At 41.5% G+C, this 18,465-nt stretch overlaps 1 protein-coding gene across 1 annotated transcript in view; it reads left to right on the forward strand.

Moving 5' to 3' along the window:
• The window catches only part of TULP4 (TUB like protein 4), a 209,456-nt gene that overhangs the window by 128,139 nt on the left and 62,852 nt on the right, over window positions 1–18,465 (forward strand). The window contains exons 3-4 of the mRNA XM_032485260.1: window positions 2,811–2,939; window positions 11,190–11,351. Of these exons, the coding sequence (XP_032341151.1) occupies window positions 2,811–2,939; window positions 11,190–11,351 (291 nt within the window). The remainder of the gene's footprint in view (window positions 1–2,810; window positions 2,940–11,189; window positions 11,352–18,465) is intronic.

Below are 18,465 nucleotides of genomic sequence, written 5' to 3' on the forward strand. Positions count from 1 at the left end.
TTCTGTGTTTGTGTCCTGCTGTGACTGTGCAGGCTGTTTTCATGAAGAAGAGAGGTTTTGTTATTGATATTTACTAAATATGCAATCAGACACAGCAATGGATGTTAAAGGGAAAAGGCAGAAGTAATAGAAAATGTGACTAACCTCTATTCTCTGAACTATGACACATTGTCATCAAGTATCATTTTATAAGGAAGGTCATAGTAGGTGAATGTTTACTGTGTTTAATTTAAGGAAATAATTTAAAAACTAATCAGTTGTGACTATCACATTCTTGTTCGTCGTATTCTGTCCTGCAGCCATCCTGAAGTGCGTCAGTGATGGTGGGCGGAGACGGTGAAGGTGTCCTAGCGATGCAGCACGTTGTGGGCTGCACTGCTCAGGCCAGTCATCGTTGGGTCTGAAAGAAGTTTATAAAGTCAGCTTTTACTGACACTTGGAAATTCTAAATTTTATGACACATTCAGTGCATTCAAAGACTTTTGTTGTATTAGTTTTACTGTTTTAAAAAATTAGATCAGTAATTTAAATAGAGAATTTGTAAAACTAGTCTTTAAAAAATGAATCTAGAACCTGAAAATGAATATGTGTATATTCAGGTATGACTGAAACATTGTGCTGTACACCAGACATTGACACAACATTGTAAACTGACTATAACTGAATAAAAAATAAATAATGAATCTGGATTGTTGCCCCTCCCCACCTGTGTTGAGCCCCCTCCTGTGTATGTTCACAACTCTCTACTTGCATATAAAGCAGGACATTGTGTCTGTTCAGTGAGCTGAACTCCACAGGGACAAAGATTTCTTAACTTCTAGCCTCAGATCCTGAAAGTTTGTAATAGGCAGTCAGTCTACTCTGTGTTGGCTGTTGTTAAAATGGGAGTTGAAAATAATTTACTTGAAATAGTTTTCAATAGCCGTTCAAAGATATGACTGAATAAGAAACCATAACTTGTTATATGTTACTGTTTGACACGGCACATTCGGCATTTCTGTGTGTCAGTATTCAGAGTGAGTGAGCCTCAGCCCCCTTCCTCAGGTGGGACGGGGGTGCATGTAAACCGATGGTTACAGTGGGTGGTGTGAGCGCTGCGCGAGCAGAGCTGTGACCAGGGCGAGGGCAGGTCCCAGCAGAGGGATGAAGCTAGATGGCCCTGCTGGGAGTTGTAGCGTCCACATCCATGGAACTTGCTTCTGTTTGGCCTGGGGGCTGTTGACTGGGTTAGACTTGACAAGTGATTGCTGGGTCTTGAAAGATTGCAGCCTTAGAGCTCTTTTTGACTTTTGCAGCATTTTAAAAAGGAGCTACAGTATCCTTATATTTTAAGTGGGTAGTAATTTCCTTTTGGACAGTTTGAGGATTTTATTACGCATCTTGCAACAAATGCTGATAACCACCAAGTGTGGTGGACCAAGGCTGGGGGCCTCTCCTAGCCCCCTGGTGCCCTGGAAATAAACTCAAAGACCTAGAATCAGGTGTGCTCATGGTACAAGTCTGAGAAGTGACAGGGCTTCTGCGTTGGTCTGAAATTTGGGACACAGATGGGTGTGAGGAGGGCTCTGTGCATTTTGGAGATCCTTGACAATCAGTCCTTGGCCTCACTTGCTCACATTTCGTATATTTGAATATAAGTGGAATCTGGTGACCATTTGCACCAGTACCGCATATTCACGAGGGCAATTGGTTTATTAGGCACGGAGTCCTGGAAGGAGACAGGATTCAAATCTTTCTTACAAGAAGCTGGCATGCTTTTGCTGATTAATAGCAGTCCTCATTTGACTGACACACATCAGCATATGTCCACGTGTCCATGCACATTCTGGCTTCCAGCTGGACTTTGAACTTCCTGAGCTCAGGCCTCGTCTTCTCCAACTCCATGTTAGTCTCGTGGCAGTACGTGACATGGATCTGATGAGTATGAGCCAAATGAATGAATTTGCCAGGATCACCAGCACTGGCGGGTTAGGCGACACCTGGGAACATTCCCCTCAGTGAATGCTGTTGGGCTCTGTAGCTCCGGGGACCACTTCCTGGCCCTGCGTCCTTACAGGTTTCCCTGGGCTCAGTGAGGGCTGCCCTCAGGTTCCATGGGTGTTTACTGGATCCCACAGACCACCTCCCAGCGCCCACCTTTTAGATGAGGAAGCGATAGTTAAAAAGATGAATGATTTGTCCAGGTTCAGAGTTTTTCAAATTTAACAATTAAGTTCTTGTACTCATCAGTTTCAAAGCTTATAATTTCTTCATATTTCTTCTGTGATAAATCCTAAACAGCTTCGATATTTCCCCTATATATTTTTTCCAAATTGTCATGTTTAGATGCTGAACTATTTGAAAATAAGGTAGTCTGGAAAAGATACAAAAAATTTCACTTTGGAAGGAATATGAAATTCAATAATCCCCATCCTTTCTTCTTCCCGTACTAAATAATTGGTATCTGAAGCAAATACACAGTAGCTTTGAGAAAATCATTTTCCCACTACCCAGGACCATCAGAAGAGCGATTGTTGCCCTGAGAGGGCGGGTGGGTACAGGTGGGCCCTGGGCCCCCTCTCTGTTTTCATGGTGATGGGCATTTTCATGCTGTGGTTTGTTTGCTCAAGTGACTGCTGCTTGTCAGGGAGCCGTGTCACCCAGGTCTGGTTCCACAAGGCTCTGCCTAGGGTGGGCTATGCCCTGTCCCCTCCACTGACCCACCAGTTCTCCCCAAGTCCCTGCCTTGGACTACACCTCCTCTCTAGTTCAAGTCTGACTTCGTCCACATGACCCTGGCCTGCGGTGAACGCCTCTGGCATGTCTTCCAGGTGGTGCTGGTGAGGTGGAACGAGCCGTACCAGAAGCTGGCCACGTGCGACGCGGACGGTGGGATATTTGTGTGGATTCAGTACGAGGGGCGCTGGTCCGTGGAGCTGGTCAACGACCGAGGGGCGCAGGTGAGCGGGCAGGAAGCTCTTTCCTGAAGGGCTAGGGCACGGGGCACGGACCGCTGATTCCAATTCCGGGACCACAGTCTCCCCAGGGTCGGCAGGTGCAGGAAAATGACACCCAAGCCCCGCTTCCACTCGCTGTGTTCCCCTGGAGTGCACCCCTGGATGGAGAGGCACGGGTCATCCCGCCTCCCCTCGGCTGTGCTGTGGAGCTAGGAACTCTCCCGGTGTGAGGCTTTAATTAAATCTGTGAAATCGTCTTTACCCTTCAGCATTGTGATTGCACGTTCAGTTGGGATGCTCTGAAGTGCTTCTGGCGTGTGGCTCCTTTGCTCCCTCTGGAAGGTGTGCTCCCCATGCTGTGGTCCCCATGGTGGTCTCGCAGGGAGCGGGCCCCAGGCCCATCCGTCAGGTGTCAGTCAGCGTGGCCACCTGTCATGTCCCTCTGATCTTCCTTCCTGGCAAGGCACCTTTGTGTCTCTGCTCAGAGGAAGACAGTTGCTCCAGGGACGCCCTGCTGAGCAGTGCTATTTTTCCAGCCACTTCGTGGGTCCTCGCAGCTCCGCGCTCCCTCCCCCAGTTGGGCTGCCCAGGGCTCCTGCCTGGAGGGTTAAGGACACGACCCCCTCCCCCCACCCGCAGACCTTGACTGAACTGAGTCCTGGGGAACCTTTAATGATGAGGGTTTTCTCAGACTGCTTTACTCTCCAGGGATGGTTTCCCTGCGACTGCCTTTCTATGCATTTCTAAGAAAGTGAATTCTCACCCTCTCTTCTCCCATCTGTTGCTTAAATAAGTTGCTAGATCGTCAAGTGTGAACAATACAGACCAGTGAAATGACATAAAATTGCAAAGAATGAATCTATTATTAGTAGTTACTGTTCGACTGAAGATCTTTGTAAGATGTCATCACTGAAGGCAGACCTATCTCTGGGTAAAAAGAGAACATTCTTTCTTGTGAGTTATTTGGTAGGGTAAATGTAAAAATTTTGGCTGATTCTGAAAAGGCCTTACCACTTTCCTTTATACCTCCGTGAGTGAAGAAAGGAAGAGGTGGCGTCTACTCTGTGACTGCTCACTAACCTTGACGTAGAGCTGTTGTGGAGATCTCTGTGACCATGAGAAGTTCGTGTCACCAAGAAGGAGGACACTGTGGTCAAGAGTGTGAGCTCTGGAGTCAGACCACACCATCCAGGCATCTTACTCCATGGGATACGCACCTCGGCTGTGCCTCAGTTTCCTGCTCTGCACACATGGGGACTCCAGTGGTACCTGCCTCCAAGGATCACTAGGAGGATTCAATGAGACTAAATATGGGAAGTGCTGTGACACTGTCTGCACGTGATGGTTGTCACCGCATGTGGCAGTGCCTGTAGTACTGTGAGGTGCTAGCACTCATAGCCCCAACCACAGAGCTTCCCTGCTCTTCAGTAGTAGCCGTACTGTCATCACCAAAGACCAGCTTCAGGCTGCAAGGCAGCACCTCTTCATGGCTTTCTGGGTAGCGGAGACTCTCTGAATTTGCCCTTATATAAGGGTCTCTAAAGTGCTGCTCTTCTCCCACCCACTGAAGCGTGAGCTCTTCCCAAGAAAGGCCCAGTGACTGGGCGAGACGTGTCTTCGGACTTTGCTGGTAAGAGGTCTTTAAAGCATTACTCCGAGAAAGACAGTGAGGGGGGGCCTCAGAGCGCCACTTGGGGCCTGCCTCGCCCACGTGTTCTCTCTTGGCCTCCACAGGAACCCTGTGCAGAAGGTATTGTTACTCTCAGTTAATGGAAGAAAAAACTCAGGTCAGGAAGCTGAGTGACTCATTCAAGTAGGTTAGTTCCTGGGTGGTAAAGCCAGAATTTGAACCCAGGTTTGAGTCCAAAACTCTCTGTCTTGTTCCCAGACAATAAAACATTTTCTCTTTCAGCAGAAATGCATGTATTCATACTATATCCAGAGACCTCAGCCTTCAGTACCATTACAGATCCAGGCCCTGCAAGCCCGCTGGTGCTGCTACACTGTTTTCTCCTGACCACAGCCTCTCTGAGGAGGGAACCTCCTGTCATCTCCATGTCGCAGACATGTGGTCTCTGCCACCACCTTAGCCCTCAGCCTTTCTTTGCATTGAAAGTTGGGTGCAATGAAAACATGTTAAAAACAGGAAAGGATGAATTCAGACCTGGAGGTGAATGAGCTTACATGGACCGTGGAACATCAGGAAGCAACCAGAATCTCACAAAAGCCTGTGCCTGCCAAGTTTGGCCAAAGTAATCACTGTGTCTTGTGATCTGGTCCAGATTTTTATATAAGTTTTGCTGTTTGGAACTCTGATTCTGCAAACCTCAGGACCCACTGATCATTAAACACTTGCGTTTGGTTGACTTTAATTGTGTTGGAGTCGCATCTTATCTGAGTTTAAAACAAAAAAGCATCATCATGCACTGGGAAGGATGACTCACTGGTAGGGGGAGTGCTGGTCTGTGCATCTGACGCCGTGTCAGCTGGAAGGAGGTGCATCCTTGAAATCTGCTCAGAGAAAAGCAATGCTTTTTAGAAGAAATGACAGGTGATCTTTGTTATGTAGCATGGCTCTTGTCACAAAGTGATCAAGCATTTGGCAGAAGCTAAATGATGCCTTAACAATTTCTTTTTCAGGAAAGGATGATTATGAGTCCTTTATTTTAAAAATGAGTCTGGAACAGCACCTGCATTATTTTATAGTATTAGTCACTGAGGATGACTGTGCCAGGCATGGGCATCGGACAGTCGGAGGAAAGGTTGCTTTGGGCTAAGGTTGTCCAGGCTTCTCCTCAGCTTCAGGTGATGGTGTCTGGGAAGATTCCCAACGGAGCAGCAGCGCTGCCGCCCCTGCAGTGGAGAGACGGCCCGAGGGGGCGCTCTGCTTATCTCCTTATAGCGCAGGGGGCTCCATTCCCCTGGTTTTGTTTTTACAGTTGTGATATATTCTTATCACTCTATGCTGACCTGCTTTAACAAACCCAATGAGTTCATGTAAATGTCTTGTATTACCTTTTTTTGTGACTGTAAGATTGATGGTGTCTCTCAGAAGCTTCTTGTCACTGGCTATACACTTTAGCCCTCTGATACTAGAGATGTTTTTCTTGAGTACAAAGATAAATGAGTTGAAGTGCATGGAAATAAGTAGCATTATCTTTGCAAAATGAAAGGACTTTTAAATTTTATTGAAGAATTAAGGTGTTGTATCTAAAAATATCTTTTTAAGTTCTTAGGAAAAACTAGACGGTGCAATTTGTTGAAACATAAGGTCAGTGAAACCAGGATTCTGAGTTTACCTAAGCAAACAACTTTTTTCACTGATTTCAGACCAGCTGTTGAAGAGCTGTCTCTCACATCCATGCCATCTGTGGTCGTGGTGGAGACGTGCTGATCACTGACAGCCCGTAGCCCCAGCTGGGAAAGCAACAACAAGTTCATGTCCTTTTGGTGTTTGTTCATTCATTTTAGTATTATCTGAACTGTGATAAATCCAGTAATGTCACAAATTTTTAAAGAAAGTTGAGCATTTCCAATTATAAGCAACAGTGAAGATTATAGATACCAATTTTTTTAAGTTAGAAAAGATATAAAAGGCAGTACCAACTGAAAAAGTGAATCAAGGTGATAGAAATGGGACCAAATGTAACAATAATTAGATTAAATGTAAATGGACTTCACCAATTAAGAGATAATATTTGACAGATTATATTTTTTAAAACATAGACATGCTGTTAAGAGTCACACCTAAAACTTAAGGACATATACAAGTTTAAAGTAAAAGAATGAAAAAGATGTATCGAGCAAATATCCAGGAAAAAAAAAAGTTGGGGCAGTTAATATAACTTTCAGATAAAATAGACTTAAAGATAGAAAGTAATGTTCAGTTTTTAGGGTGCTGCCACATATTGATAAAAGCTGTAGTTCACCAAGATGATATTTTAAATTTGTATGTGCTTATTAATAATAGCTTCAAAATATATGAAGGAAATTGATAGAACTGAAAGGAAAAAATGATAACTTCATTGACATACTGAGAGGTTTCAACAACAAAAAATCAGCAAAGATACGGAAGACCTGAGAAACACATTTAACAAGCTTGACCTAATGGACATTTATAGTTTCTGAATCTACCAGTTAGCACACATTTTTCTCAAACACACATAGAATGTTTACAAAAATTAATCATGTTCTAAGGTTTCACAAACTTTTTCTGTGAAGGGGCGGATGGTACATATTTTAGGCTTTGTGGACTAGAAGTCAAAATTGAGGATATCATGTAAGTACTGTGTAACAACAAAGAAAAGAAATTTTCAGAAAACTTTATTGATAAAATTAAAAACTATTTGTAGATGTTAAAATTTGAATTTTACATAATCCTATATATAACAAAATATTCTTCTATTAATTTTGTTCTAATCATTTAAAACCATTCTTAGTTTTGGACTATACAAAAACAGGTGGCAGGACAGATTTGGCTCACTGGCCATAGTTTGCCAGTCTGTATTTTTTTTTTAACATTTTTTATTGATTTATAATCATTTTACAATGTTGTGTCAAATTCCAGTGTTCAGCACAATTTTTCAGTCATTCATGGACATATACACACTCATTGTCACATTTTTTTCTCTGTGAGCTACCATAACATTTTGTGTATATTTCCCGGTGCTATACAGTATAATCTTATTTATCTAGTCTTCAATTTTGAAATCCCATCTATCCCTTCCCACCCTCCGCCCCTCTGGCAACCACAAGTCTGTATTCTATATCTATGAGTCTATTTCTGTCCTGTATTTACGCTTTGTTTTTGTTTGTTTGTTTTTGTTTTTGTTTTTTAGATTCCACATATGAGTGATCTCATATGGTATTTTTCTTTCTCTTTCTGGCTTACTTCACTTAGAATGACATTCTCCAGGATCATCCATGTTGCTGCAAATGGCATTATGTTGTCGGTTTTTATGGCTGAGTAGTATTCCATTGTATAAATATACCACATCTTCTTTATCCAGTCACCTGTTGATAGACATTTAGGCTGTTTCCATGTTTTGGCTATTGTAAATAGTGCTGCTATGAACATTGGGGTGCAGGTGTCATTTTGAAGTAGGGTTCCTTCTGGTTGTATGCCCAGGAGTGGGATTCCTGGGTCATACGGTAAGTCTATTCCTAGTCTTTTGAGGAATCTCCACACTGTTTTGCCAGTCTGTATTTTACGGCATTAATAAAACCTGAACAAATTTCCATTGGTAGATGTCATGATTATGGACCATGACTTCTGAATATGTTAGAAGTTATTAACAAAAAGATAAATTTAAGAAATCAAAGCATGTTTGGTAATTTTTAATTGTATTGTTAAATAGTTCATGAGGTAAGGAATAAATTTAATGAGACCTAGACCTGAATGATAATGAAATCACTACATATCAAAATTAGTGCTACATGATTAAAGTGGCAATATGAGAAAAACATTTATCATTAATTATGTATATGAGAAAGGAATAAAACTATAGTCAAATGAACAACAGTAAATCCAGTGAAAGGAGAAAGGAAACATAATTAAAATAAAAGTGGAAACTAATGCAGGAGAAAAAATACAGTAGAGGAGATCAACAGATTCAAAAATTTGTTTTTTGGAAACAAATTAACAAAGTAGACAAACTGTTGACAAGACTGATTAAGAGAAGAAAAATAAAACCTACATTTTATGAATGAAAAATTGAGCATATAACTATAGATAAGATAGAGGTTACAGGTAATCCAAGATTCCTAGGTAATAAGATGTCTAGGTAATTCAGTGGGGACAGAATAGTCTTTTTCTAAAAAATTAAGATATGATTTATGTAAAACATTATATTGGTTTCAGGAATACAACATAATGATTCAATATTTGTATCTATTGCAAAATGATCACCACAGTAAGCCTAGTTAACACCCAAGGAATAGTCTTTTTGACAAATAATGTGTAAACAACTGAATACCTGTATTTAAAACTTGAGAAGTAGAGCCTTGATTCTTAACTTACACCCTGCGCAGTTTAACTCTAAATGAATCATAGACATAAATATAAACATCGTAAACTTCTTCTGGAAACTTTGGGTTTGCAACCTCGAGCTAGGTAAAAATTTCTTGGATTGGATACAAAAAGCATGAACCATAAGAGAAAAAAAGTTGATATTGGACTTCAAAAGTTAAAACTTTCACTTTTCAAAAGATATCATTAAGAAAATGAAAAGTCAAGACACAGAGTGGGAGAAATTATTTGCAGCACACTTATCTGATAAAGAACTGTATCTAGAATTTTTACAACACAATAAAGTCATAAACATGTATGCGTATATCTGTATGAATATGTGTGTATTTATGTATGTGTATTTACATATGTGTGTACATGATGAATATGGATATACAAATAGATATATGGCAAGTGATTTGAACAGACATGTCCCAAAAGATGATGTGCAATGACCAATAAGCACATGAAATGGTGCTCAGCATTATTAGGCAAATTAAAAGCACAAATGTCCCACCACTGCACACCTACTAGAATAGCTAAAATAAAAAAGATTGACAACACCAAGTGCTGGTAAGGTGTGGACCTACTCACACATTGCTGATGGGAGTGTGAAATGGCTTAGTCACTTTGGAAAACAGTTTGGTTATTTCTTAAGCAGTTAAACATACACTTACCATATGACCCAGCAATTAATTCCATTCCTAGATATTTACTCAAGAAAAACGAAACCATGTGTCTGCAAAAAGTCTTGCACATGAATATTCATAGCAGTTTTATAATAACCAAATACTGGAAAGAACCCAAATGCCCAGCAATTTGGTAAGATGAATAAATTGTGATACATTTATGCAGTGGAATATTACTCATCTATAAAAAGGCATGAACTGCTGATGTACGTAAGAATTCGGAATACTCTCAAGACCATTATACCGAGTAAAAGCAGCCATAAACAAAAGTGAACATACTATGTGGTTCCATTCATGTGAAATTCTAGAATAATCAACTAGTGACAGAAATTACATCACCGGTTGCCTTGACCAAGGGTTGGGGTAGGGGACTGACTGCCAAGGGGAACTTTATTTTATTGTATGTAAATTATACTGCAATAAAGTTGGTTTTTTAAAGGATAATATATACTGTCAACAACTACTTGCCAATAATTTTGAAAATTTACATGAACTGGCCAAATTCCTAATAAAATTATTAAATAGAACTGACTGAAGAGGAAATAAAAAGCTTGAAAGCTTGACTGGTACTAAAACTATTAAATAAATTGAAGCAATGGTTAAAAATCTTCCCACATAAAAGTGTAGAGCCAGATGGTTTTACAGGCATGTTCCACCAAACTTTTAAGCAACAGGTCAGCCCAGTTTATACAAATTCTTCTCTGCCATGGTAGAAAAGGGACCACTCTCCAACTCATTCTGAGAAGGCAGCATAACCCTGATGTGTCCAAACAAAAACACTATAAAAAAGGAAATCGTAAGTTTGTTTCACTCGGAGAAGTTCTAAACACATAAGCTTGTCAACTTCAGTAGTGCATGTAAAGGACAGTACTTTACCTCCAAGCTGGGCTTCTTCTAGGTATGCAAAGATGACAAAAGCTGGGAAATCCACGGAAGTAATTTGCTGCAGTAATAAATTAAAAGAGAAAAAAATGTGGTCATTTGAATAAATGCAATAAATACATTTGCTAAAACTCGACACCCAAGTATAAGTAGTGTTTTCCAGTTAGACTGTTTTTCATTTTGATTAAAATTTGATCAAAATTTTCATTTTGATTTCATTTCTCAGCAAGGCTGAGAAAGGTATATAATCAGAAATGGAGAGGCTTCACTGTTCTGGTAAGTGACCAAGAGACACTGATGGAGAACCCGAGGGAGGCCGTAGAACAGTGTCTATAAAAGCAGGGATGCTGGAGCCACACAACCCTGGACCATTCATGGCTCTGCCATTCGCCAGCTCTGTGTGACCAAGGATAAGTTACTTGTCTGTCTCCTCTGGGGGAGGTGTCATCCTGGGCTTAACGAGTTAACATGTGTGACGCGCTTAGCACCACACTGTCATATGCTTTTCAAATACTGTCTTTTATATATTACTGTTAAAACACACGCAATAATATACTGTTCTCTTTAAACTCATCTCCATCTTAGCCAAAGGCTACATTAATGACTACATCTTGTCTTTGATAAAAGTGCGTCCCACTCAGATCACACATTGACTCCCTTTGTCTGTGTCCCAAGGTGAGTGATTTCACGTGGAGCCACGATGGGACTCAAGCACTTATTTCGTATCGAGATGGGTTTGTCCTGGTTGGTTCTGTCAGTGGACAAAGACACTGGTCATCTGAGATCAACTTGGAAAGTCAGATCACGTGTGGCATATGGACTCCTGATGACCAACAGGTAAGACCTCTTGAACGTGGTGTGTGATGTTAGACTATGTGAGCTGAGGGGGAAATGCGTTCGGTACTAACACAGGAAAGAAGCCGTGGGGAGGCGGAGCTGGCCCCAAAGGCTCTTTGAGAAGCACAAAGGAAAAGAACCCAGAACGTGTCCAGGTGAAAATGAACGCAAAAATTTTAAATGAACCATAGATTGGGGAAATACTTCCCACCAATATTCTGAACACTGAGTTAACAATTTAATTACAGAAAACATTCATACAAATTTACTCTTAAATCTACATAGATAGCCAATTGATAAATGGATAATAGACATGAATTACTCACAAAAGAAGTTCAGCTAGTAAGTAATCATGGAAAGTATGTATTCTCAGGGAGAAATGCAAAATACCACAGTGAGGGTATATTTTTACTTATTAACAAAAAATAAAATGATACAGATGATTTTACTGATTATTCATAAGAGTTTAATCAAATAAGTATTCTCATTCATTGCTGGTGGTAATGTGTATTAGACCTTTAGGAAAGCAAAGTTTTAATCTGCTTTGGCCTGGTAATATACTTGAGGCATTTATCTAAAAGAAACAAAAAGGGAAGAAAGTAAAAGCTATAGTCATTAAAGCATTATTTGCGATAGTGAAAATTTGGCAGCAGCCTACTAGTATGAAAGTAGGAGGCTGCTTAAATAAACTGTGGTACAGCCGCTTAAAGGATCATACGGTAGTTCAGTAAGTTAGGGGTTGTGGTTACAGAGATGATGTAATGATCTAGAAGAGCTCCTACGGTGTGATGTTAAGGAAAACAAGCCAGGATACGAAATGGTATGTGATTACCACATCGTAAAGCAACCAGAAGAAACTGCCCACATGGTGAAAAGAACTGAAAGGAAATTAATCAAAATGCTGTAAGTAGGTGGTTACTGAATGGTGAAGAGCCTCTGGGTCATTTTTTTGAAACCTAATTTCAAATTTTTCTTTAATATGCCTCTTTTGCTGCCATGATAATATAATAACCTAATAAAATTAATGTAAGGTTTGACTAGTTAAAACCTTTGTAAGCATATAACTTGTGTTGTCTAAGTACAGAAAAATCCATAAAACATGTCAGAACATTTCATACCCGAGACTTCAGTTTAGTTTTGGTAAAATCAAGCAGTACATAATGAAACCATAACTTATTTTTTAATCTTTTTTTTTTTTTACTGAATTGCTTCCATCTAGTCACTATATATTTCATGTTTCCATTTTTTCAAGTAAAATTAGCCAGTAAATTTTCCTCTTTCTTCCCAAACTATTATGAGAATTATGGAGTCTCAACTCTGTTTCTTGCCTTGCCTTCCTCCAAAGGCATCTCGTTATTATATGCGTGCTTGTGTGTTCCTTTGTGAAGCACTTGGATTTATTTATTACAACGTTTTATTTTTGTAGGGTTTTACTGCCCCTGCAGTCTGCTCAGAGACACATGCTGTGGCCCATTGTGACCTTGCAGGCACTTAACTTCTCCCTGCTTTAGTTTCCTCCTCTGTGACAAAGGGTGTGAATTATTTCCTGCCTAATTCCCAGGACCTTTCAATGATCAGATGAGGGAGCAGATGTGAAAACACTTGAGAATATGTAAGTGGGAGTCTTGGCTTCACATCACTTCCTCACCTAGAGTGATGGAACCACAAGGCCCACATCACAGTTCCCCATGATTTGAGCCACCCAGTGTTCCCAACCGACTGCACACCTGGAGTGTGACAGGCGCAGGCCCAGAGATGCTGGGGACACAGTGGATGAGACACCTGCCTTTGAGAGGCTTGGGCTGGTTGAGGAGGCAGGCCCACAGGCATCCTGCCTGCTTCTGACACAGTCGCCGAGGTGGCAAACAGCATGGTGTTGTGAGCGGGACAGAGAGGGATGGGCTGCTGCTTCAGAGCTAGGCTGAGGCCCTTGGACTTGGTTCCCTAGGCCTGTCAGCGGGACCTGAGAGCAGCCTTGGTAGTAGCTGGGTAGCTGGGCTCCTGGCCCACGACCTCTGTCTGGATGACTGGTTTTTTTCTGCTGCTTTATTTAGCACTAACTGGTGAAATTTAATTTGAGGAAAATGCTCCATTGCCTTTTAAAAAAGATTGTGGACCTTGGAGGAATTTAACACAGAGAAGAGATGTGTAGGACACTTTATGGGGCATGTTTGAACTGAGACTTGGAAAAACAATGTTCCTTCCTCCATCTGTCATTTTTCCATCTCTCTTTCTTGGTTTGAAAATTATTCATGAAAAGAGTATGTCATGTTGTAATGTAATGCCCTGAGCTCTTACACTGGGACGGCCTCAGGTGTGGACTGCGAGGAGCTGGCTGCATCTCTTCTCCTTTCCCGGTGGACCTCCTGCCCTTGGTGCAGAGTGAAACAGCCCCCAGGAGGCCTCCTCACATCTTGAGTCACTTCTGATCATGATGGAATTTTAGGCTACTTCCTGTTAACTCTTTAAAGTACAAACAGTGCTATTTTACAACAGTGAGTTTGAAATCTAGTCGTTTTCTTACTTGTCATGTATTTTCTTCATCTTTGGGTGGTGATTTATGTACTATTTTGGGATTTATAGACTACTTCAAATATCAGCTAGAAACTGGGAACATTTTCCCCAGAAAATTGTGCACCTGTACATACATGATCATACATACCATTTGGCATAGAATTTTGGGAACTCATAGGATTCTCCCCCGTTCAAATCCTGATCTAGATTGTTTAAAGGTGACATTTGGGATAACCTTCCCCAAATTTCTATTACGCAGATATTCAAACATTACAGAAAAGTTGAAAGAACATCCCCTCCTTTGGTTCAGCTGCTCACGTTTTGTCATATTTGTCTTCTGCCTGTTCCTCTTCCCCTGCCTCCCTCCAGCCTTCGCTCCCTCTCCACACACACACACACACACACACACACACACACACACACACACACACTCACACACTTTCTTCTAATACTATTTTGAAGTAAGTTGTAGCTGTCATGGCATGTGTCATGGCACTCCTAAATACCGTAACTTGTATGTTCTAAGAATCAGGTCATTCTCCCACATTATCACACCTAAGAAAACAGCAGTGATATTATTTGCTATTCAGGCTGTCTTCCTATTTCCCTAATTGTTACAAGAATGTGTTTTATAGACTTCACTGCCCCCCACCCCCATATTTAGAACCAGAAACCAGTTCAAAATGTGCAGCAATTGGTTGGTATGTCTTTAGTCTGGAACAGTTTCCTCTCTCTCTCTTTTTTTTTTAAAATGACATTGTCTTTCTAATGCATTCAGTGTGGTTACCTCATGGAGTGTCCCCTACTCTGGGTTTATCTGGTTGTTTATGTATGATATCATTTAACTTCTTCTGCTTGGCCCTTTATTTTCTATAAACTGGAAGTTAGGTCTAGATGAGAGTTGGATTAAACAGTTTTGGTAAGAATATTTTAGAGGTGACATTATATTCTTCATACTGAGCCGCATTAACCACAGGTGTATAATGTCATATGTTATCCCACAGTGAAGGTTGCTGAGTTCAATGGAACCTCTGTAAAAACAAAATTATCTTTCACAGTGTGTTCTTAATTTCATCTACACTTATAGCTACTTTTTTCAAGTGATGTGTTTCATTTCAAGCTGAAGTTTGTCTTCTGTTAAATGTCAGGAAAGGAATGTGATCCTCCCTGGACTGTATATAGTAGGTGAGGACTCTCAGTCTGCATGGGCTGCTGTCACAGAATTCCACAGCCTGGGGGCTCACACAACAGACAGTTATTTCTCACAGTACTGGAGGCCGGAAGTTCAAGGTCAGACGCTGGCAGGTTTGGTTTCCCCTGAGGCCTCTCTCCTTGGCTTGCAGACGGCCGCCTTCTTGCCGTGTCCTCATGTGGCCCTTTCTCTGTGCTCTCATCCCTGGTGTCTCTTTCTCTTATAAGGACACACATTCCTGATCCCTGTGGCCACTGCTTCTGACTCTTTGCTTGTGTTTGCCTCCACATTTCTGAATTATGGGCTTATTTGCCAAATCTGACGGGGCCTTGACTGTCTCAGAACGCTCCCTTCCACGGCCACCCTCCTTCCCCCTGCCTCCCACCCTCCCAGTGTGCTCAGTCTTCACGTCTTCCTTGTACAGTAGTTTGCTTTTTCCAGAATTAGTAAAATTACCTAATTTATTTGCTTAGTTGTCTATATACCAATCACAAATTAATCCCTATGCTCTCCAAAAAATGGAAAATCTCTGAATTGTTCTACCACTCCAAGTGGTGTGTCCGATTCACTTATCTCCCTCCCAGGGCCCTCGGCCACCTGCTCCGGCCTCAGCCGGTGGCCCTTGGCCCTGCAGCACACCGGCGTGCTGCGCACCCATTCCCTCACCTCCCCCTGCCTTAGGATCCCTGATTTGTGAGATCACACCCTTATTTTTGTGGTTTGTCCCCTCATTTTGATGGAACACATCTTCAGAGTGTTTTAAATTTCAAGATGACGTACTTTGTCTGTTCAGCCCCTTCAGAGAGTAGGATGTGCACCTGCCTGTGTGGCTGGGAGAGAGGATGCGGAGGGCTAACAGTTCCCTTTCAAGACTTCCAGCCAGTCCTATCTCCCCCCCCCCCCGTCCCTCACCTCCACCTGGGAAGGAGATACAAATCGGTTTGCTCCTGCCTTCCCTGCCGTAGGTGGGGCTCTGGCCCACTCTCACTTACATGTGCCCATCTGTATCCAATTTCTGGATGTTGACTTCTCTGCCTGCTGACCTCCTCTCTCCAGTTCTCTGTTAGAGTTTCAGGCCCATTACTGTCATTGACTGGGGTTTAGGAAGGTGTCCGCCCATTTGCCGCCCCTCATACCTTTCTAGCCTTCTTCCTGCCCCGCTCCCCCTCCACACTCGCCGGAGTGGACTAGTTTGGTGTCCTAAACTCTCATTGTTTTCCTGCCTTTGCACATGCTGTTCCTTCTGCTCTTGCCCCTTGTCTGTCCAGTCAGTTTCCACTCATCCTTGATAGGTCAACTCAAACATCGCCTCGTCTGTGCAGTCTGCCCCCGCCACCTTTTTTCTACTCCAGCCGATGCAGAGTTAGACTCTCTCTCAGTGTTCCAGCAGCACCTCCTGTATACCAAGAGCACATTTTGTAACATTTTCCACATTGCGCTGTAACTGTTGGTTGCATGTCTTCTTTCTTACCAGATGTGAGGGAAGGGGACCACGCCTTGCTGTTCCTGCAGCCCAGGACTGGGTGCAGCACTGGAGCAGGCTGCAGTGAGTGTGCGAAGGATGCTTTCTCTAGAAGCGCCAGCTTCCCTCTCCTCTCTGCCTGGTGCTGATTAAGTCCATGGCCTTGCCTAAGGGATTGTCACATTTCCTCCCACCCCCAGGTACCACAGAGACATGAAAGGGATTCTTGGTTCACCCCACACGTCCTGCCCTGGGAGGACCCAGCGTTAGTTTTTCGTTCGTAACTGTTTATACAGAAAAGTCTGATTTTTTGGTTTTTCACATCTGCTGATACTGGTGTGGAGTCTTACATCAGTTAAGGCTGGTTAGATTTAGGTTTTTTGTTTGTTTTGTTTTTAAATTTTTCAGACTGTGTGGTTGTCCCTCCTTTAGAAAGCAGTTTGAATGAGGATTCTAATAACTGATTTCTTCTTCCTACTCAAATCCAAAAACAGTTTCTGAATATGAATCATTGTTGGTTTAATCTTGATCCATGATATAGAAAATTCAACCTAGTGAGAATTACTAGATATTAGGATATCCTACCAAGAAAATCTACGTGATTTCCTTGGATGAAATCCTTTTCTAGATGACATGGTCTTGTCTCCTGGCATGGTGTCCCTGCGCTGCTGCCTGAGGACGGCAGGATAGGACTGATGCCATCTTCACAGACCCCAAACTTTTTTTCATCTTTTCTTCCTATGTCATATTGGCCCTTCTCTTTCTCTCTCTTCCATCTCTTTACAGTAATGAGGATTCTTTCTTATCCTGAGCCAACAGATTTTTCAGTGTAATATTCTGAAATTCTCCTCTTTACCCAGTGTGCCTATGACATATATTCATTTTTTTTTCACTTTTACACTAGAGTTGTAAGTGGATTATGCACCACCATCACCACAGTGCAGACTTGGTCTTTGTTGTTCGGGGGGTGCTCCTCCTCACCCCTGTGTTCTGGGATTCTCTCAATGGCATTGTGTCCTTGAATAGATGTTAGTTGTTGTTTTTGTATAGGGGAGCGAAGTCAGGAACAACTATTACACCATCTTGGTGACATCACTCCCAGTACAAATTCATGATGAGAAGCCAGAAAGAGAAAGAAAAATACCATAAGATATCACTTATATGTGGAATCTAAAAAAATAAAAAAGACAAACGAACTTATTTACGGGGCAGAGACAGACTCATGGACATAGAAAACAAACTTGTGGTTGCTGGGGGTGGGCCGCGGTAGATTTGCAGATACTAGCTGATGTATATAAAGTGGATAAACTAACAAGTTTCTACTGTATAGCACAGGGAACTACATTTAATATCTCATAGTAGCCTATAATGAAAAAGAATATGAAAATGAATATAGGTATGACTGCAACATTATGCTGTACACCAGAAAATCAACACAACATTGTAAACCGACTATACTTCAATAAAAATATATTAAAAAAAATTCATGATGAACATCCTGGAGTTACATTTAGGAAGTTTATAGCCACAGAAAAGAAACTTTAAGACTCATTTCTTTTAATGAGGACACAAGTAGATATTCTTTTAAAATTATGAAGGCAAATATTCTTAATAAAATTTAGAAGTACTGATAATTACTCTGTAGAGTTTATCCAGGCGATGACAGGTATAAACTATGATTAAATCACATGGCAGAGGATATTGTGTGGTGGTGATGAACTTAGAAAACAGGAGAACAATCCTATACAATAGAAGAGAGAGAAGTAGAGCTATAAAAACAAATTTTCTACTCCAAAAGATTTATACCCCCAATCTTACAAGTGAAACCTATGATTTCAGTAGACACATATTATGCTTGACCTTCAATTATAATAAAATAACCAGTGGTTTCTCCTTTGGAATGTTCTGTTAGGAAAGAAGCATTTGTCACATAGCTGGAATGTTAA

Source organism: Camelus ferus, chromosome 8 (assembly GCF_009834535.1).
Source record: "Camelus ferus isolate YT-003-E chromosome 8, BCGSAC_Cfer_1.0, whole genome shotgun sequence".
Lineage (NCBI taxonomy): Eukaryota > Metazoa > Chordata > Mammalia > Artiodactyla > Camelidae > Camelus > Camelus ferus.